This window comes from Ptychodera flava, chromosome 14 (genome assembly GCF_041260155.1).
Source record: "Ptychodera flava strain L36383 chromosome 14, AS_Pfla_20210202, whole genome shotgun sequence".
Taxonomy (NCBI): Eukaryota; Metazoa; Hemichordata; class Enteropneusta; family Ptychoderidae; genus Ptychodera; species Ptychodera flava.
In genome coordinates this window covers 36,693,197-36,716,288 of record NC_091941.1, presented here as the reverse complement: position 1 = coordinate 36,716,288, position 23,092 = coordinate 36,693,197, and the positions used below count along the sequence as shown (strand labels likewise).

Genomic DNA, 23,092 nt, shown 5'->3' with positions numbered 1-23,092 from the left:
ACACAGTTTGTAATAATAACGCAATGTGTAACAACACTTCACATAATATATAATACCATAGACCTCCGAGAGTCTATCATAATAATAACCAATCACTCATCCATATAAATGTGTGTGTGTGTGTGTGTGTGAAATTGGCAAAATGAAAATCAAATATGCCTAGCAAACATGGCCGCGCCGATAATACCCAACAAAATGTCTTGCAAGGGTCCTCGGTAATAAAACAAAACCCTGTACCACTTCATCAGAAATAATAAACATTCATTTGCTTTTGTCCTGAGGTACACATGATTATGTTTGTTTTGGTAACTACTGTGACAAACCAAACAGAACAAAACAAAAGCATGCCTTTACAACTTTTGCAACCAGTTTAGTAATACTTCATCAAATTCGTACCTATTCACCAGTCCAAGAAGTCAGTGCTCAAAACCAATCGACTGCTATTACAGCCTTTCCTCTGAAAAGTTAGTTCAATTACCGAACTAAATTGCTTCATTTTGTCCTCGACCCCCTCCACCGAGCTGAAGTTAAATGAAGCACCACATCCATATACAGATATACAAACTATCACGCGACGTATAAAACTCAATTGAATGGATGAATGAATAAATCGCCTAATTAACCAACATAATTTCGGACAAAGGATATGCTTATGATGGTTTTTCACCCCGATATAATCCAAATACAACAATATTTAGGTAACGATCGTGACTAAACTATTACCAACTGATTTCAAGGAAGTTATCGTTAACTCATAAAATAAACTGTATCTGTGATAGTATCTTCGGCACCATTAAAAAGGTTCACAAAAGTGTATTTTCAATCTTTGTTTAATGTCAGTTTCCATAAAATTGATAAATCGATAAAAGTAAAAGATTTACAACGCTCAGATAACAGTTTTTAAATAGACCAATGGGAATCAAATCGAACTGTGATGTTCGCCTTCGATGTTACAACAACCCAAACATGCAAAAAGTCAACACAGAGGGGAACATGCACTTAGTGTTATGAGTTGTCTTATTACATATGTTTGAAACTTTATTATAATAAATCTCGGTCATGCGTAGCATAACCATAATTAGATTGACTTTGTTGCAAATAATAGCATGAGTAGTCCCATTGTAATTATAGCTATTTTTCTTTCATGATACAAACAGGCAAACTCTTCTAACTCGAACGAATCCAGTTTGAGTCGCATTGCCGGAAATATATATGCCTGCGCCAATATCATCAGCATAATCAGATTCATACGCATTATGCTAATCCATGAACATGTTGGACCCTTACAAATATCAGTTGTGAAGATAGTGGTAGATATACTTCGGTTCCTGTTCATCTTTGGGGTGATTTGGTTAGCCTTTGCGCTAGGTATGACTCAGATATACTTGCAAGATGTTACAGAAGGAGATATACATGAAGATGATCAAACTTATTCAAGGTAAATCGAAAAAAAATCATGGCTAGAGAAAGGGTTGTCGTTTTGGGGGGGGGGAATTTGGTCATCATTATAATATCACCTTACATTGCTTCCTGTGCGCTCTCAGTGCACCTCTTTGGATCGAACGATAAAACTTGTTAGGGATATTGGCATTTGGGGCAACAATGGTCATACAGGCAACTCAGTATTGCTACTATGCTAAAGCAAAGTCTTGTCTATTTGTTAACCGCTTTTCTATATTAATGTGAACTTCTGTGATCGGGTCTCTAATGTTTATCTGCAGACAACTGAGTTGAACACAGTAATTATTATGCGTCAACCGTAGTTTGTTACAAATTAAGAATTGTACAGTCCTATACACAGGCTCTGCGAGAAAGTGCATGACTGTCCAATCTGTACCATATGATATCATGTTTTAGGGATGAGAGAGAGAGAGAGAGAGAGAGAGAGAGAGAGAGAGAGAGAGAGAGAGAGAGAGAGAGAGAGAGAGAGAGAGATTGTGATTGTTATTGTCATATAAGTCCTTCCAAAAAACTCGTAATTGTGGTACCGTGCACTGTTTGCTAATCTTGCTACAGAACATAACATTGCTATCTTGTTTACATTAGCTTGGCGAAATCGCTAGTATTGCTCTACTGGTCGTTATACGGACTGACTGAGTTAGATACTCTGGACACAAAGAATGACATCACCGAAAAATTTGGAATTGTCGTATTCGCTGCTTACCACATTATAGCTCTGATTATTCTGATGAATCTACTCATTGCATTGATGAGCACCACGTACGAGAGGATTGTTGTGAGTTCACTATTTCAATTCTTTAACCACATTGCCAAGAATGAATTTTTCGCTTACTTTTGAAATATGAGAGACGGACGCTCCACACACCATCTTCACCGATGATAGATAAATTAGTTGTTATTACTAGTCTATGCGGACAGCAGCTTGAGCTTTAGCTAATGTTTTGTTATTTCTGTTCTAGAGGAGAAGTTTATATTTTATTTGTCTCCCTATTTAGTATATCTGGAAATACATGGTATTAAACTTGTTAACAGAACGAAGTACAAATTGTATAGTACAAATTGTTTACAGTTGACAAATGACAATAACATTAACCAGTATTGAACAGTAAACATACAATGTTTTGTTGGCAATTTCAACATATCAAGGACTTCGATATGATTTCTCTAGACATAGAAAGATAAAATGTATTTTACACACACACAGACACACAGACACACACACACACACACACACACACCTAACATACTGGAAAATTCATCCAAATATGTGCACATCAAAAAGGAAAACTTTCGATAACAATGTTTGCATTTTTCACTATCCCAAAGGAAAACGCTGATACTGAGTGGAAGTTTGCCAGATCCGAAATGTGGATGAGTCACCTTGTGAGAGGAGCAACTCTGCCTCCTCCATTTAACATCGTACCAAGTCCAAAGTCTGTCTTCCGCATTTTTCAATGTAGTGAAGATGATAAAAAGGTATTCTACTAGTTTTTTTAGTATTTAGAAAGTTGTTAACTTTTCTTTGAATTTACAGCTCAAATTCTGGTAATACAGAGATGTTATATCTGAGAATGCTTACCGTACCTGAACAAAATGTCAAAGAGAAGCCTGTATAGAGGGCTCTGACAATATTTTATAATTCTCTGGTTCGATACATAATGTACGTAATCTCGGAATTCAAAGATCATTTATTAGTTATATGAGTTGACATATAGGATTGGCTTACGGGTAAATATTGTAATCATACCGACAAAATAGTGATATATGTCACTTCTTCAGTTATGGGCGTTTGTTCAATGCGATAAAAGTAATCACTGATAACATTGAATTCCAATGTCTTATGTTTCTTCCCTTGTGTTTCAAGTGATTTAACCATTTAACCATACAAAAGTCCGTCCCCAGGGGTGTCTTGGTCTCAGCACAAGGTTCTTCTTTCTATGGTTTATTTTATTTTAATACGTTTGACTATGATATGGATTGCTAATAAAGATATCTACAACCACAGACAGTAGAGGGGAAGACTGTCTATGCTATCAATCAACCTTTCTTTGCAGCTTTGGTGTCTTTGTCGTATATTAGCACTGGTTTTGTAACGATTTCTTTACTACTTCGCCGTGCCACCTATTTGTCGTTTGATAATCTTACGCGAAGTCTTGTCAATGTGTTGCGTCTATTATCTGATGACTTTTATTGCCAAACTCGCCAAAGTAAGCAAGGGTAAATTACTAATCTGTGGACCGTGGCGCTGTCACCAGATTATCACCGGATTAACTTTGACAGAGTCAACAACGAACGCGCCAGCAAGGTATAATCTAGATCTTCTGTTATATCTTGCTGGCGCGTTCTTTATTAGCAATATAACAAAACACCCATACCCACCCCTAGGGACGGACATGTAGGCAGCCCCCTATGATTTAACTAATCAACAAGTTTCTAATTTCAGAAAGGACAAGAACCAGTAAAGAAGAAGGAAGAGAAGAGGGAGAAGAAGGAGAAGGGGAAGAAGAAAGAGGGGGGAGCCTATAAGGTAAGTTTTGCCGTTATTTTTGTGTTATTTCTTTCTTTCAACTTGAAGATTGATGTGAAATATGTAAACTATATCAATATACGACATGGAACTATTTTAAGAAGTTGTGTGTATAAAAGACTCGACAAGGGATAATACGAAGGCTGTACGATTTCAAGAACACTCCGCTTTATATTGACAACCCAGAGTTCGTACGTTTTGAAGTTAAGCGTAACAAATGAGTGTTCCTTTCTTAACAGGCGAAAAAATATGTACGTGAGACTAAGAAATAGATGGGTCACTTAAAACTTCCTGAGACTTTAGCTTAAACATGACTTTGTGCCGCAAAATATAATTGCTAAAAGTTGCCACGAAATTTGATATTTATACCTTTGGAAAATTTCCGCTCGGAGTGTGAAATGGGTGATTAACTTTTTCGAAATCTCAATATTTTTCCGATGTTTTGTGTTCACAGGACCTCTGCCGTAAGCTAATCCATCGCTATTTCTCAGACATTACAACCTCAGCTCGTGAACAGGATGATGCTAAAGAGATAAAATTGAGTGACATACGAAGTGTGAAACAAGATATGTCAACTTTCAGGTTAGCGAAAACACAATGTCAAAAAATGATAGTAATAACTAGTTTTTCATGATTCATTCTATGTATACGTCCTTCATTCTTCAAATAGCAATGGTCTCATCACTAGTCATCTTTCTGACAGATGTAAATCACATTTTTCCATCTCCATTCCAAATCTTTGTAGCTGATCTCAATTCCATAAATTATCCATATATCTGCTAGCCGGTAAGTCAGTCTGCTAGCCTACCTCTGACCCATGTCTCCAATACTATCTGAGACATATCTCACTGCCTTTCTGTCTACCTATTTATATGTCCATCTCAGTCAGTCTTTCTTCTCTCTATCACTATGCTCATCTCGAGCTCTGAGATCTCAATTTCACCGCCTCTATTTTCTTTTACAGACAGTTTATCAGCGCCCTCTTTCACATTTTTAATTTTATCCACCCTATTGGTTTATTTACTGCACCTGTTCGCCGTCAGATAAGGGATTTAGTTTTAAGCATATAGCGATATATCAACTTTTCGAAAATATTTCACAGCACAACCACCGGGACAAAGGGCAGTATTGACAATATAGTGCACATTTGAAGTCATGTTCTGCACGAGCTACATTGTGAAATCTTTAAATATTCAAGGTGAAAGAAGGGACAAGTTCCCGGTTTTATTCCAAAAATCATATCGAACATGCGTTGTGTCTGCAAGGCTCATTCTTTGTGCTTCAAGATATCATTCGGGGAAAAGCAAACGAAACTGTGCTTGTTTTCAAGAACAAAATTTTAAAAAGCATCAAAAAATTATGGTAATGTAATTGTATTCGTGTTTCCTTCCACAAACAGGTTTGAAGTGTATGGCATGATGCAGAAGATGATGGATAGATTGAACGGATTACAACTTGAAGTGGGTAAATCGAACAACAAGAACACAACAGTAATGGACCAAGTACTGCAGCTTGAGGCCGCTCTTTCGAAAAGTAAGCTGGCCGACAGCGAGTTTGCCAGAGCCATGCAAAGTCAGCTGACAAGCGCTAGGAGCCAGAGCGATGAAGCCATGAAGATTTTAGAACGAAAGCTGTCCGAGAATCAAGAACAATATCGACTTAGAACGGCTACCATGGGAAGTGATATGCTTCATGAGTTGAGGAAATGTCTGAGCAGTACGCATATTGACGAAGAAGCGACCGTCTTCCACCCTGAAACCTCACCTGTCGTTGTTGAGACGATGAACCTCCAGCAAGCTGCGCCGAGCGTTGTAGACATGAGAGAGTCAGTCAAAATGGAGGAACCTGGGAAAGAAAGTCGCGAAACTGAAGTGCAAACCGATCACTCTGGTCCGATATGGATCAATCAAGAAAGAATCGAGCGAGTCGATCACACAACTGCAAAGGATACCGGCGGCAAGACTTTTTACGGTAATAGCGACAATGATGATAGCGATGGATATATCAGAGATGTTGACGGTGAAGGTAGCCTTGGTCTGCTGGATGTAGAAGTGTTTAAGGACGAAGAACGGTACAGCAGAGAGGAAGCGATTTCGCCATCGGGAACCCAAGACGAACTGGTGCTGACAGCAGCTGATGTTGATTCAAGATTGGAAACTGATGTCTCGATGCATACTTCAGATGAATCTCCTAGTCTCCCGAGTGAGGCAAAAGGAGATTGCAGTGATCAGAATTATGACGTGCTTGAGGAGCGAACTCCTTCTCTGACAGACACCGAGACGAGCGAGACTGCAACAAGTATTCCCAAAAGGCATTCATTGAGCTTCGAAGTTCCAAAGCCCGTATTGTATCGCAAGGCATCAAATCCGGAAGATCTTCGAGTCAAGGAGAAGATAGACGCTATAGAGAAGGCTGGTCATCCAGCTGCCGTTGTTGATGAAGATGCCACAGATGACAACATTACCTTCGAAGAGTCATTTATTCCGGGGCTGTCTCACGACACAGAATTTTAAATTTGTTGGCGTTTAAACAGGAGTCCATGGAAACTCTTTCATCGTCTAAGAATGAAATTAATTTCTTCAGTAGTTTACCTATAGTGAATGTTATCCCTCTTTATCCTAGCGTTCTTTGAATCACTTAATATCCACAAAATGTTCAAGTCATGAAATGGATAACTGTAAAATTATAAATTTTAATATATCTCAAGAGCAGTCGTTAGGATTTTTTTGACCATTCTGCAATCGATCCGTAAATATCGATTATTAATATCATTATTTTAGTAGATTTTTAGAATACCTTTGGAGGTGAAATTTAGATTTTCAGCGCATACAGCAATTACTATGAGTTTATTTCACATATTTCTTTCAAATCCTGTTTTGAGACAAAAATCAAATAGGAACATTTCAGATATTGCCCATCTTGTTTTCCAACAAGTAAAGTTCAGTACTTTTTTTCATATCAAGAATATAGCATTGAAAATGAAGTGTATCTTGTGTCAGATACCGTATGTAAGCATTTTATACATATCGATTTCACAGACTTCTTTCATATTCAAAGTGTGTATGTACCAGGGATTTATACTTAAATACCATTTATCATACAGGCGAATGTGCGTGAATTTACGTGTATGCATTCCGTCATAGTCGCAATTAACTTCCAGAAGAAGACCATCTATATATTTCTCGTTGATGTCTTTCCGATGGAATTAAGGGCAAACAACGTAACTTTACTGAGGCTGTAAACAGGATTCCAAAGGACCCGGAAATCAAAAATTTGAAAACAATCAGAGAGTAATGATAGCTTTTCAGCCAGAGAACGCTATTTGTTTCTTGAGAGTTTGACAGCTTTGTACTTTTATGGTGACGGGTTATATCTAGAGTCTACTTCCTATGTTTTATTTCACTTTTAATGTGAAGAAACGATGCAGATAAAGAGAAAGTCATAGCAACTCAGTAAAATTGACGCCTTTTTTATTTATTGTATATACCAGTGTTGAGTCTGTCTGTGTGAATGTGCACAATGCTTTTGATCGGACTTTGAAATATATTATCAGAAATTCTCCAAGCCTACTTTTGAATATGCAGCGTAATTGACAAAAGTAACAAGTGAGCGTAATGAAACCATGCCAATGCCTGTTCCTTTATGTCAACATTTTAATCTGACTGTCATTCATATTAACTTACAAATTGGAAAAAAAATTACCTCATCATTAATTTGACCCACTAAAGACATTAGGGAATAATTAAATTGGAAATAAAGAATGGGGAATATAAAAGCAAAATCCTACCGACTGCAAGTAGTTTGTTGAATACAATTACCTCAGTGGTGCATGGAAAATTTTACGTACTTCCGTGCTATTGCACTTGTCAGGGAATACTCGTTTATCTTCTTCGGTGAGAGGGTGGTTTATGAGTGAATCTGAAAAGCCAAAACCGAGGTAGAGTTTTTGTAATTCATGCGCGGTTCCATGTAAGAGTATCACCCAGACGTCAATTGCCTCTTGTCGTGATTGGGTCTTGAAACCGCATCGACAAGGATATCACAAACACATGTCGTTGCTGGACAAGCCTTTAAATCAACAGCTTCTAACTCTTGGTAACGTAAGTCAGAGAAGCGAATGTTACGGGAGTTGTAGATCATCAGCTGTATCCGTTGATACTAATACACATGCAAATTGTGCAAAAATGTATGCTTTAGACTCAGGATAGATGATCGGAATCGGTTAAGGTAGAACGCACCTCGGGGACAGAAATCGGGCCTTCAAATTTTATCAATTTTCTTCTGACCTACCACTTGTGGGGGCTCATTTTGAAGCTCTTGGCGAAAGAAAAGTTTTCACCGTCTTAGTTTTTCGAAAATCGAAAATTTTATTTATTTTCATAGAGTTAACACAGGGATTGCGGCCATTTGAATTTCGAATATCGAGAAATCGTAAGTTATTTGTCTCTCTAGTACCAAAGTTTGCACGGTGACCCCTGATTTTTATTCTTACTTCGGTAAGAGAATGGTTGAAAGTTTCACTGAGGAAAGTTTAAGCAAAAGTTTAAGTCTTTCACTTTCGAGGTGCATATTACCTTAAGGGAAATTCTCTCTCTCTCTCTCTCTCTCTCTCTCTCTCTCTCTCTCTCTCTCTCTCTCTCTCTCTAAAGTATAAATGTCTGGAATTCGTTACCTAAGTATCAAAAGTACTTCTAAATTATTAAATATTTCCAAAAATCAACATGTTAATGTAGAGACCGTCGCATTGGCTTTGTAGTTTTGAAAATTGCAATCATCCGTCCGGAAAAAATGTCAGTCCTGACAACAAAACTGCAAGTCTTACAGCGTACTTTGAAGTATTTATTCGAAGACAATCGGTCCTATCAACCAATACATCCTTTTTCTGAGAAGCGTGTTCCTGTGAACCCTCTAATGGATCGCGATCGCAGTTTGAAAGGCTAAAAATCAAAATTCCCCTGCCCTTATTTTACACAGTGGGAATTCCACCAGCCTCGTTTTCGAAACACCACAACATCGAGGGAAATCCTCCCTGCGCAAATGATATGCGCGCAGCCGTACATATCCGCCATATTCAAGATGACAGAATCTGATCATTCATCACGAAGCAGTTGTGAAAATGAAGAGGCACATGCTTCACATTCTACCGTATCGTCGTAATTTAGATTTAATTTTGTGAAATAGGAAGATCTTACGATGTATTCTGAATGGGCTTCTCTCCAAACCGCCATACAGAATGATAAAAACCACTGCAGTGTTCTCGACAGCTACCCTGCTGGTGTCGGACGAGAAGTGGCGGTGTCTGTTGTCAGACACTTAGCTTCATCTTTAAGTATTGCCAGTACAAGCGCCCATGCATCAGTCAAGGAGAGCCGTTTGGAATCGGAAAAGCAGGTCCAATGGACTATGGAAGTAAGTAACTGGGCTGCGGAATATTAACCTAGCTTTTTATTTTGAGGTGTTGTTAAGAAGTGACTCTTGTAGTCTGCAGCTCTGTTGTGGATGGAAGAGCTGGGAGTTTACCTCTGACGGAGTAAATAATACTATCGGCTGCTCACAATCACACGAAAGACTGGTACTTTCTGCAATAGTATACATTCTTCGTTCTGACCATAGTCAGCATCATGTTTACCTCTCGCATTATGGCCCTGCCACTCCCCTTGCTAATGCTGGAGTGAAACTATACAATATTTTCATGGTCTCGAGCTCCGCCCACCCTAGTATTTACCTGTAGTTACATGCGGATTCTTGATCAGATGCCGACTTGTGGCTCATTTGTAATACGTAGGGAGTATGCTCCCGTGGAATATTATCAGTGCTTTGAAAATAGTTGTGGTTATAGCTATCCACTGTCAAAGAATAGCTACTCCATTCCATTCTCACCTATCCACACATGAGAAGTAGAACTTTAAACCTTGACTGTTGTATATCCATATATAATACACACAAGAGTTGAAGTAGCTATACAGAAAACATTCTCTGTGTGCTAATGTCTCCTTTGTTATCTCTAACATCATTCACTTACACAGTCATTTGGAGTGTTAAACAATCATGAATTGAATCATGTGAATTTTTTACTATTTAATTTTGTAAACGACAGGGTAGACTTGCTCGAAGTCTTTGGGCATATAAATATCAAAAACAGAGTAAATTGAAGGAATGAACTTAAGCAGACTGTTGCGTTAGTGGTAGGCTGCTGCGTAGATTGTGGGGTGAATGCAATGGCCTGAAAAGCGAAGTTTGGCCAGACTTGACACAGGCTGGCATTTAGGTCGAGTTACAAGGTCATAATGACCTTATGAAACAGCACTGAGGAGAATGGAGCACAAATTTGTTAGAAAACAATCATGAAAGGCTTTTGTGAATTTAACGCATATTCCTTTTTACATGCAGTTCTTCTCGTTCCTATTTATTCGTAATTCTTTTGATGTCAGTCAACATCCATCATCTGTATATTATTAGCTACTATAGACTATAGTCTATAGAAGCTATTGGGATGGGTATCCGTCCGGCGTCCGGCGTCAGTCTGTATGTATGTATGTATGTATGTCCGTTTGTGAGGCGTCCGTCCACTCAAATATCTTGAGAACCGCAGTACTTACTGATTTGATATTTGTTGTGTAGATGAAAAATATGATTTTGACAAACTATTTTTTTTAATTTTTTGATATTGTTGAAAATAGGCAAATTAATGCCAAAAAAGGTGTTTTTGGTAAAAAATCTTCTTCTTCATAACCGCTGGTCAGACAGCTTTGTTATTTGGTATACAGGTCCCTAGGGATAACCCAACTTAGATTTGTTCAAATTGTGATGAAATATGCAAATGTGTATTTTTTAGGAATTTTTTTGTCATTTTTGGTCAAAATTTGACTTACATTGTATGTAATTCTTGTACTGTATAAACCCTATCAATTCACCCAGAAAGAAATAATTAATATGATTTTAAATAATTGAATTAATTAGGAAATCATCAAAGCCAAAATGATTTTATGTAGAATTATCAGAAAGTTCAACTTTTTTTGACAGTTCATAGTGAAATGCTTACCATCTTGGAGGATTAAAACATGTAAAGGCAACTTTCCTGAATCCCAACTTTGACATATTCTGAACCGTCATTTATTGTGCCCTGTATGTTATCTAAAAGAAATTGCTCAAAATAGTCAATAGAGATAGAGATAGAGATAGAGAAAGTTCTAATTTCCACTTATGGTTGACTTGGTAAGGATAAAATAAAATTACGTTTTGAGGAAAAAAATAGAGTGGTCAATTAAAAGAGTGGTCAAAGTGATAGGGGTTTTATGGTAAAGCTGGGCTGTTAGATTCCTCATGTGCTATTTATAGCAATTATGCAATCTGTGTAAACAGTGCAATGAAAGTTACAGATTCCTTATAATGCTTTTGATGACCTTGAACTTCTTAAGTTTCAAACATTTGTATCTTCACTGTGTGAGTATTTACAGTCTCAACTTATTCAACAGAACTCACTTACAATGTTAATCAAAGATATCTACCTTCTTCATCAATACATGTGTCACAAAAGGTTATTCTCTACATAACACAGCAGAGCTCTGTCAACTGTTGAGTTGCTTGTTCTTTCAAAACTGCTGGTCAGACATTGGTTTACAAGTCCCTAGGATGACCTAAGTGAGATAATTTCATACAGTCAGGAAATACTTAATTTTGTATCCATGTCTATAGTAGCTTCAGGGACATTGGCCCTATGTTATTCTGTCTCTCTATCTGATTTCAAACTCTGTCTTAATCATATATACGTGTAATCATGGAAGTTGAAAGTAGACCTTACATGGCTCAGGGGAAATTGTAGTGGGAATTCATTAACACCATGATTGTTGAAATATTCTTGCAATTTTCATTGAAATGTGACTCTTTCATACCCACTTCCCATTGTAGTAAACTAACTCTACTGTGAAAGAAAATGGAATTCCACGATAGTTTGGTTGCTTAAAGATTGAAAGTACATGTCACTGTGTGTCTACAGGTTGTATGTTTTGGTCTGAGTTTGCCACTGACTGAACATGATGCGATACGTGACTGTGTCAACATCTACTGTGAATGGTTATCTGTTTTGACACAACCAAAGCCAAGCATTCCAGAGCCCATATCAAGGGATCCAAATCCATACTGCCAGCTTATGTTCCATCATCTAGTCAACTTATTTGATCCCAAAGAAGGAGGTGAGGATTTACTATAGGTTTTATTATCAATGACAAGACATACAATCTGTCATGATTTCAGATAAAGAAGCTGACATCATTTGCAGTTTTGTTTATACCTGGACAAGTGAAATGACACATCTTTCCAAAGATTTATCATTTTGAAACTATGTGAGTTACAGATATTTATGTCCTCTTTGTCATACTTACATTATTTTCCTGATAAGGTGAAAGTAAGAAACAGATAATACTTTGTCACCGTGTGCTGAGGACAGTACAAACATTGGCTAAGGAGAGTCAACTCATGTCAAGACAAACATGGGAAGTGCTTCTACAATTTCTGTTGTCTATCAATGACAAGATACTGGCACCACCGACTGAACCAGGTCAGTTAACATCTGTTGTGTTACAGTTTCTAATATCAGGTGCCATAACTAATCATAGTTACATGTTCTGGTATACGGACAGAAACTTCATAATGTCACAGTGGTTTTCGCCAAAAATCTAGGCATATAGGGAACCATGATGATATGGAAAAGATTTGACAAATGGATACTACTATTCAAAAAGCTTTACATTGAAAAACAACTTAGATGAATCCCTTGGTTCTCACAGATCTCCTAAACACTATTGAAACCTGAGTGTACTCAAAAATAAATAATTGAGGGCACCTTTATTCAGAAAGTGGGTTGACAATATAATTTGATTTTGCTAGCATTATTCATCGTGATATTGAGAAATTTTGTGAAAAATTATTGGCGGAACTGTTAATTTCCATTGTTTTTTTTCTGAAACTGCCATTTCATGCTCAACTAATTAAATCGTACCAAAAACCTGCTGTGCAATTTTTCGACAAGCCAACATCTTTGTATTGTCCGATGTTTGATTCAATTTTTGTCCAGACTAGAATTCATTCGTCAACAGTAACATTTTATATTTTAATCAATGTGTTGTGTTGGCAAGGCAAATAAATACTAAGTATTTCAATATACTTTGGGAAGAAAAAGAAGAAAATTTACATGTGTTCTGGAATAGATATTAAAATTACAGCTATTTGTTTCTGTAAGAAAGGAAACATTAGATCATCTTTCATCGTTTCATCAATGATGTATACATTCTCCATACAAAAGTAGCTAAATCTGGAAAAAAACCATGTCTTTCCACAGATGGCTTAGCAAATCAGCTGTGTGACAGACTTGTGAGTGTGCTCTTTGAGATCTGGCTCCTTGCATGTGCCAGATGTTTCCGTCTCCTCCACTCTGGAAGACACTCCGAGACATGTGCAGCACCTGGAGACATCATGTACATTTGGTAGATCAGTGGAACAGAGTGAATAAAGTACTCACATCTAGGATGCTGAAGTTTCTCCACGGTCCAAACTTTCCAGAACTGAAAATCAGTGAGTTTACATCCCACCTTACACTAGCTAGTTCCATGCATGATGTGCTGACCAACCAGTGTACACACACTGTATGGTCAAACCAAACAGTGTAGGTAGAAGGGTTAATATGGTGTAATAAAAACAATTATTTTTTGTAGATCAAACTGCACAATTTCATTCCAAAGAAATTTGCTTTCTTTTACTTTCAACAGCAATGTACATTCGAAAATTAGGTGTATTACAAATCAGACCAAGACCGCCATGGGAGTTGTATTTGTTTGTGTTGCTGTATTAAAGAGGAGTTCAAAGATTCTTACGTAGTGGTTTGAGCAATGAGGTTGACCAACAACATGTCAACTTTACATTTAGGACATAAAATTATCTTTGTGAAAGTCGACGGCTACTTTATTTGCAATTTGACTTGCCAGTTTAACCTTTTTCAGTTGCAAAAGAGTTCACAGCCTATGCATTGTCGATTGGTCCTTGTTACAGGTGACGATGATGCCAGCATTATCCCGGCTGATATGGAAAATGATGCTATTGCTCAGAGTTGGTTTAGATTCCTTCATATCATGAGTAATCCGGTGGATCTGTCCAGACCCATCACCATCAGTAACACGCCAAAGTTTCTACACATGGCCCTGACAAGTGAAGATGTCATTGATCCTCATCAGCACCCGTGTCTTCACTCGTTGCCACAGATCTATTTGAAAGCAATGCGAGGAATTTCTGTCTTGGTAGACGCCTTTCTTGGTAAGTTACCATGTTTAGTGATGTGTAAAACGCATGTAACTGTACTTCAGCAAAGTACTGGAAAGTTTCTTTCATTATGCTGAATTCCTGTTGTCAATTTTTATACATCGTGATTAAATCTGACTGAAAGGGAATCAGCTTCCTGATTCATGACCCCTGTGTGACCTCTGCAATCTTCCATCTAGGTATTATCATGAGTATGAGACCACCATATTTCAATTCAACTGTACTGAGTCAATCCATTCTGTGTAACTTTATTGTCATAATAACTCAAACGGGGATTTGCAAATTTACCAACTGCTAAAGCAAAAGTTGCTCAAAGAATCTAAAAGTCGAAATGAAATATTAAAACCTGTAACTTAAAAAAGTAAGTGAGACAAACAATGTTTGCTGTTATTGAACATATGCATCTCACATTTCATGCATGTCACATTTCAGATTTTCTCTTCACAAAGTATACTGAAATAATTTACATAAATCATCCTAAGCTTCCAATGGAACATTTTACAGGAAACGATCATTCCATTCTTTAGACCAGATGTACTTGTACATATAGAAGAAGTGATATATCAAGTTTCTTTGTTTTCAAATTGTAATTACTGAGGGATATTACATCTACTGGGTATGCTCTACATGCAGGTATCCAGCATCACCAGGTTGAGGTAGTTCACCAGGAAAAGTCTAACCGGATGTCAGTACCTGCCATGCCACCACCCGGCCAGCCAGGGCTGACACCTACCCCAACACAGACAAGAAAGATGGCAAAGAGTTTCAGTGTTGCTGGATCATCCAGCAAAGGAAGCAAGGACAAATCACTGACCACACCCCGGCAAGTGTTGACGCCAACATCCCCACTAAGTGGTGGTACCAGCCCGAGTCAACCTGTGATTGAAAGGCCACCCCCGGTACCCAAGAGACCACAGTGTAACAGCGTCCTGCACCTGTTTGGATCCTGGCTCTTCGAGGCTGCTCTCACAGGTTGTAAGTTACATGTGGCCATGAACAGCCGTAAATATGTGTGCCGCTTTCATGTCAGACCTTCCGCTGGTAATGGTGTCGGTGTTGGTGGTGTCGGTCTTCCCATGTTTAGTACGTTTCTTCTGCCTGGTAAAACAGTAAGCCATGACAAATATGCCAGTAGCAACACTGCTAAGCCCAATGACAGTGGTGGGTACCCACTCATTTTGTCTCTCAAATGCTGTTTTTTTTCATTTTCGTTTTCAAAACACAAAAGTTGTATTGGCTCTGTATCAGTATACCATGTACGTAGCCTTTCACTGCCAGTGTCTGTTGCAGGTATCAGTGAAATGAGTCTCTACCTCTCAGCATTTGGTTTGACACTCTGAGATACATGTGTGCACAGGAAATGCTGATAGATTAACTTGATTAATAAAAGATTGATGCTTCATCTGACATGCAGCTATTTCACAAACCATTCCTGTAACCTCACACTTTTATGGCTGTTGCCACAGCAATGTGTACACACTGCACAGGCTCAGCATGGTAGCCACTGTTATCAGCAGTGTAGAATTCACTGCATTCTTCCCTCTTCTCCCAAACCACTAGCTATATATGTGTGTGTTCGTATTACCACTTTGGAGAGAACCTTACAAACATACAAGCTAGATACACTGTTTTACTCCATAGTTGAACTCAGATCGATATGACTTAATATTATACAGAGCCATTACAACTTTTGTGTTAATGTATCATATTATTTTCATTCCCATTTCATAAATCCATAACAGATATAAAATTTTCTCCTTTCATCCTTTGGTTCTTCAAAGAAGTATCTGACTAACAGCCATCTTTGATAGTTCTACATTAATTTTGCATAATACATCCTAATCTCGATTCTTTTGTTCTGTAATCAGTCTTTCTCTGGCATGGCTTGTTAAATGGTTCCTTGAAACTTTTAAGAATAAGATAAACTAAAAATATTCTCTCAAAGGTATAATCTAAGCTATAGGAACTTACCTAACACTTTTTTCAGTAACTACTTTAGTATACTGCTTGTATTCTGTAATTATGCTTATATGCACAGGATATAGTACTAAGAAATATTGCTGTTATATTTTATCATGCTAGTAATTCGTATGAAGAAAATTGAAATTGCAGAAGAAAACAGAATATTTCTCTCTCTGTATTTCAGTTTATCATAGTGTGGCCTGTGTTGTCAGTGGAGCAAATGTGATAATTTGTAACTTTCCTATTCCAGACGTACCAGAGTCCTTTCCATGATTTTGGCTTTTCATTGACCATTAATTGAAGCTAAAATTCAATTTTGTAACTTTCCTATTTCCAGATATACCAGAGTCCTTTCCACGATTTTGCTTTTCATAGGCTATTAAACAAAGCTAACATTCAAGCCCCTAGTGATACAGCCAAAGTTACAGAGATCTCAGTTAAATACAGCATTTATTCATGATCATTGCATGTTATCAGATTTTCAGCGTGAAATCCACAGATAACCAGTGAATGAGACCCTAAAATGACAAGATATTTCTGTTTTGTTTGAATTTTTTAAAATTTTAATTACAACTCCAGAGTCATATAATAAAATTTGAAAATATGTTTTATCTTCCCTGATACACCTGAAGCAATAGCCAGATTTGTTGGTTTGAAATTCAAAAACTTGATTGCCTGAATTTTACAGGAGATTTTATAATTTCCTTGGTCTTGGAGAAGAAAAGATTTAAGATCAGAAAGTCTATCCAGATTTTTGAATATAATATGTCAACATGTACAGGTTATGATCATTGTAAAATCAGGGACAATTAGCTTTTCTAATTAAATCTAATACCTGGTGGGTGTGGTGAGTTGCCTGATTTAAAAATCATTGAAAACTTGTGGAATTAATACAGAATCCTGGCTTTATTCTTGGCTTTCTGTTCTATTCCAATATGTCCTTTTTGTGGTATTTTTTGACATGTATTAACCCTTACCCCCCGTACCCAACCCACCGATATTTGTACACAATGTGTATTATCACCCACAATGTACAGTGTTGCACGGTTGACTTTCCAGGCATGCATCTTCACCTAACAGTTTGTAAGTATCCTTACATGTAGCTTTTTCGCTGTGTTTCTACACATTCATCAGAACCTATTTAAAACTGGCCATGAATGAATTACATGTAACAATGCCCATGGCAGTTTAACACAATCATCTTGCTATCGTTCATTGCATTTGATCTGTACGGTGAAAATTCATCTTCATATATTTTAGTTAACTGTATAATATAGTGATTTGGTGCGTCAACAGAAAACATGAATGCTACCATGAGGTAATATTACAATATAAATGTAACTATCAAAATACAAATGATGGCTTCCATAGTCCTGCCAATAACTTAGATACACAGACTGTCTCATAAAAGATGAACTCTCCCAAGACACTCCGATGTCAGAAGATTATCTTAACCCTTTCGCCACCATGGTTTGGCCCATCCATTGTTATGAATGGTGATCGTGGACCTGTCTACAGGGAAACAGGGGTGAAAGGGTTAAATCCTCAACTGATCTTGGAGCTCCTCAATGATTTCTTTGTCACTGGTCATTGTAATTTGATGTGTATTGGTAGCCCTGAAAATATCAGATTTGACCCTTGACCTCATGGTTTGCATCCTGCTTTCTCTCCACAAGCTCATTTTGTAATTTATATGACTAAGAATTCCAGTGTTTTAAGACTTTAATTGGTTAACATTATCCAAGACAAATCATCATTATTCTTCTACATGAACTTTGCTGTATTCACTTGATGGTCCACATCGATGATTTTGTTCAAAAGTAGCCAAAATACACTTTGGTAGTATCCAAAATACATGATATGCAATCTGTGATGATAAGAAAGATTATATTGGTACAAACAAATATGCATATCTTTTGTTCTTAAAGAAAGGAGACATGTTTACAAAATGATTTCAGTGACAGTTCAACCGCAGTGATCAGGACAATTAGGCTGTTAGAATAAAGTTTAAAGGACAAACACAGCCAAAAATTCGGTTTGCTCTTTTCATCTGTTGCATACTATGAAATTGATAAGATGCTGAAAAAATTTTGCATGTTTATCATCCAAATGATTTCATTGAGATCCACTTCACTGCATGTATCATACGAGCTGCTGTTGTGAACATTATGTATTTTACAAGCAGATATCACAGAAACAAATTTATCATTCTCATCTCTTAAACCGTTTCCGATATGATTGCAACATACGGCTATCTGACAAGTATATTTGCCTGTTTGAATGATTTGGCATCAACTGACTTAAAACTTTGAAATGTGCACATGGGTTTTTCATGGTAAAAGGATTTCATGATTCATGAACTAGATTAAGATACACTTTTACACTGTGTATTTTACAAGTGTGAAAACGTAAGGTGAAACACATTCAATTCTGTGGGTAAGTGTCCATCCATGCATGTCATTGCAATGTCATCATTATGGAAACAAAGATTTGGATTCACATTCAGACCACTGCATTTTTTCAGATGCATGCATTTCCACATTATCCAACCCATGTAACTCATGCAAGAATCCCTTTCTTTTTCCCGCCTTATCATCCTATCTCTTTCCTTTCTCTTTCCTTTCTCTTTTTCTATCTCCAAATCTCCAGGTTTGCCTGCTCGTAGGTTCAGCATTGGGAACGAGTCGCGACGAAGTGCCAGTTTCACCACCGACATACGCCGTATGTCCATGCAGCCCAATGGCTCCACCCCGATGCTGGCACCTAATCCACTCTTCGATGTTTCAGATATGGTTGAGGGCTACGAGTCTGGCCGTGCTGAAGCCTGTGGTACCCTGTCAAGGATATTTTGCAGCCAGAAGTCTTCAGAAGAGATACTGCCAGAGTATCTGGCTAGGTTTTACTCTACCCTCATTGAAGGGCTGAGGAACGATGAGGTTTGTTTTGGAAAAAAAAGACTTTTTAAATATTTTGCCATATTACAAAATGTTTCCAAGCATTGAAAGAAAACACACTATTAGGAATGACTGAAAATGCATGAAGATATTGTTATACAGGGCTACAGAGATAAAGATAACCAAATTTAGACTCTGTATATCAACATGGTTTTTCTGTTGTATACTAGCTAATTTTTAAAAGAGAGCTGTCTTACAGAATATTGACTCTTCCCATTATGTACAAGGGGGTGGAGTTATGTATGCGGTGTACAGTAATGTTGGTGCACAATGATTTCTTACATTGAGAATCTAGGTTTTATAATGGTGTATACATGTATCTTTACAGTACATTACCATAACTTGTGATTGCTGATGCAACAGTTCCAGTGTTGTGTACATATTGGCTTTGATCATGAATAGTGACACCATAAAGAATAATATTCTTGTAATGAAAGAAATGTTGCCTCTGGTGGTTAATCTAAGTATTATTTACAATGTAATCAATGTGAGGACCCAAAGATCTATGACTTAAACTGAGTGAATATCATACTGTATTTTTGTTGCACATCTGTTTTGGTCATGAGCACATTTTCTGATTCGACATTAACTCCATGAATAAATTAAATCACAAATGATGTTGTTGTTGTTGTTGTTGTTGTTGTTGTTGTTTTGTCTTGAAATATCTTAATAGACACTAAGATCTGAAACTGTCACTCATTGTTTATTTGACAGCACATGAGTGGACAAGTGTTGTCCAGCATCATAGTCAACTCAGCTGATCTATTTAGAATTGATTTGAAAGGTGTTCAAGTTCTAGTTCCTGAAATGATCTCAGCTCTAGAGATAGTACTGCCAGAGAGAGACCTCAAAATCAGGTACCGTTTGATTGCTTCAGATTGCTTTGCTAAATGTTGTAATCATACACATTATCAGTATTTACTTAGTAATATTATTATGTAGATTTCACCATGCCACATGTATTCTTGTCAAGAGATTTAATTATTGTGTTACTGTGCAGTAGGACAATACTAGTAATTATCAAATAACATTTACCAATAATTAAATTATTGCCATATATTCTCATGCTGTAGATGAATATAGATACAGGAGCATATCAGTGTTGCAAATTAACACTGTGTCTTCAAATTTAACACACCGTAATCAAATACAGTCATCTACCACAACAATACATTTTTTTACATTGATTATTGGTCAGTTATTACAGATGGAGATGTTTAGGTAATAGGTTACATTGTTTAATCAAGTGATTATGTGACCCCATAATCTAATAACTTTCCTTTATTTTGGGTTTTATCAGGTCACAAGTTCAATTGCAACAGTTAAGAAGGGCATCGATTCACCTCTTGTTGTCAATGCTGTGTTTACCAAACCACTTCAAGTCACTTACCATACAAGGTACGTTTGCTTGGCAGTCTTTACAAATGTGCTGTTGTGCCATCTGCAGCCACTGTGTATCAAATACAACCGTGGCAAAGCCAGTGCATAGATAACTGATTGTAATACAAACAGAAACTACAATTGCAACAAGTACTGGAAAACCTTAAAGTATAGAAGCATCACCTTTATTTTATAAAGAGCTAATAAACCACGGGGTGCTTGGTTTAGATATGAGAAGTCTCCTTGCCAAACATAATATAAGAAATCAACTTGGCATGGACTTCCTGAAGACAGTACCATTTAACGCCACCCGGCTGAGATTTCTTACTGACAGCGACAAAGTATAGATAAACAAGGCGCAGTCAGACTACATATTAATTACTATTAGTGTTTGTATTACAATCAGTTACCTATGCACTGGCTTTGCCGCGGTTGTTGTACAAATTTGTATCCTAATGTAATGGGAAGTATGAATGTAAAAAGTACATATTGTGTGCTTTTTTCTATGCAATTCACAAACCATTGGCTATGTGACATTCAGTTTTGGTAAATGTGCTCATACTACGGTAGGTGTCAAAACTAGATAAAAGTTACAATATTTAACTTTTACTCACATGATTTATCGATGTAGCTAATCCAGCATGTGTTTTAAATTATTTTATTACAGATTTGTTGACAGGTAAAGACATGCTGTACAGTGCCCCTGGAGAACCTCCAAAACCAGTCACTTTCCAGTCACTCAAGCTGCGTCTTGTCAACCTGATGATAAGTGCCCTGCAGTGTGAAACCGACTCTACAAACACACAGATGTTACTTGGTAAGTCAGATAGATATTCACAGGTACTTTTTTGAGTCAACATCACTGCACTTTGTTATCAAAGTACATGTACATCCCACTCTCTCTCATCATGCTCAGTTTGACACAGAGTGTGCAGCGCGCATTTTGACTCTCACGTTGTCAATTATAGGACCCTAACATACCTTCTCTTTTGGAGATTTAGTTCATTGGGAAAGTAGATTTGCCGTACAGTATGGTGAAAAAATGCAAATGGAAAATGATAGCTGTAACTGAAGTCTCATAAACTTTACTCTGTAACAGGTGGTATGTTAGTGTGTGTACAAGACTCGGCTCTGTGTGAAGATATTGAACAGCAGCAGATGCAACAGGCCCAGGAAGATGCCAGTGAAAGGTAAGTACTGTGAAATAACAGGATGAGGTCTGAAAGGTCCAGCAACCTCAGTGTATCTAGTCCTACAGTAGTCATCTTCATTTTATGCATGTATGTAGTCTTTATCTTTCAAGCATTTTTTGTATGATTTTGTGACATTCTGCCAAACAGAAATCCCTCTCAACAGTATCTGTGTCACAAGTTGATTTATTTTGTCCTTTGACAGGGTCAGTTTAAGTTCCGTTGATAGCAGTAATAGTACAGTGTCTGCAGGACTGTACCCATCACAGAGTCTAGGTAAGCATTGTTTTGTTGAATTGTAATTGGTTTGCAATAAGATACATGTATGTAAAATGATCAGCTGAAGGAAAATCTTCATTTTGCACAATTTAAAATTAAGAAGTGAGAATTGAATAATTTTTCAAAAGCTGAATAATCACACTTATCACAAAGGACTTCTATTGTGATTTTTCCTGTATTTGCAGTTACATATTTGTTGGTAATTCTTCAATAATATAAATACCTTTATCAATTTAATCTGAATGATTCTCTATCTGATTATCTGCCTTTTGTGCAAATTTTTGTTATGGCAAGAAGATTTCCTAAAGTGTATATCTAGTTATGTTAAACTTGAGTTTGGTTATTGAACACAGTTATTTAGACATTGCTCATCTAAATTTATACTTTATCAAGAAAGCAAAACTCGGAAGATGAGCGTGAAGATAGGAAAAAATCTCCAATTCCATGCAGTTATTGCCACAGTTGCATTGTCTGTCTGGAGAATATCATTTACCATAATTTTAAATACCAAGTGATCTGTAAAAATTCTTCTGTTAATAATGTGAATTTTTCCTTCTGTTAGTGTGATATGATGGTTGCCACAGACTTCATGTTCACAGCATTTGCAATATTTAAGTCTGACAACGCGATGATTGACACAGTCACAAATACTGAGTAATTGAAATATGAACTGAGTTGATATGGAGTTTGTTCAGTTCAAGCAAAGTGAAACAACCTTTGGTATCCGTGACAGTTGACTGTAATTATTAAAGTAGCTTGATATTATCATATACAATGTTATTTGTAAGTAAGAGAAATCACGTTAGGTGTAAATAATTTGAAATTGTGTTTGTTAAGCGAATCAATCCACAGCAAGCAAAGAAAATATTTGAAACAGATATGTCTCTTCATCTGATAGTGTTTGCTAAAGTTTGGAAAGATCCATGCATTATGAATTTGGTAGACCAAATGAAGTGTAGTAAACATTAATGGGGACTCATTTGCTAGCATTCAAACTTTAGGAAAACCATTGACATCAATCGGCTCAT

General features: G+C 37.0%; 2 protein-coding genes across 2 annotated transcripts in view; both read left to right on the top strand.

The window, feature by feature from the left end:
• Positions 1–1,163: 1,163 nt before the first annotated feature.
• LOC139150714 (uncharacterized) lies at positions 1,164–7,412 on the top strand. The gene is made up of 6 exons (XM_070723129.1): positions 1,164–1,438; positions 2,047–2,236; positions 2,788–2,937; positions 3,905–3,988; positions 4,443–4,570; positions 5,388–7,412. Exons 1-6 carry the CDS (start codon positions 1,257–1,259, stop codon positions 6,499–6,501), a joined length of 1,848 nt encoding a protein of 615 aa, XP_070579230.1. The 5' UTR covers positions 1,164–1,256; the 3' UTR covers positions 6,502–7,412.
• Positions 7,413–9,048: 1,636 nt separating this feature from the next.
• The window catches only part of LOC139150336 (ral GTPase-activating protein subunit beta-like), a 30,522-nt gene continuing 16,478 nt past the window's right edge, over positions 9,049–23,092 (top strand). The window contains 13 exon segments of the mRNA XM_070722638.1: positions 9,049–9,397; positions 11,985–12,180; positions 12,387–12,545; positions 13,326–13,397; positions 13,400–13,558; positions 14,033–14,293; positions 14,933–15,460; positions 18,911–19,197; positions 19,930–20,072; positions 20,516–20,613; positions 21,263–21,412; positions 21,695–21,785; positions 21,991–22,061. Of these exon segments, the coding sequence (XP_070578739.1) occupies positions 9,182–9,397; positions 11,985–12,180; positions 12,387–12,545; positions 13,326–13,397; positions 13,400–13,558; positions 14,033–14,293; positions 14,933–15,460; positions 18,911–19,197; positions 19,930–20,072; positions 20,516–20,613; positions 21,263–21,412; positions 21,695–21,785; positions 21,991–22,061 (2,431 nt within the window). The 5' untranslated portion in view covers positions 9,049–9,181.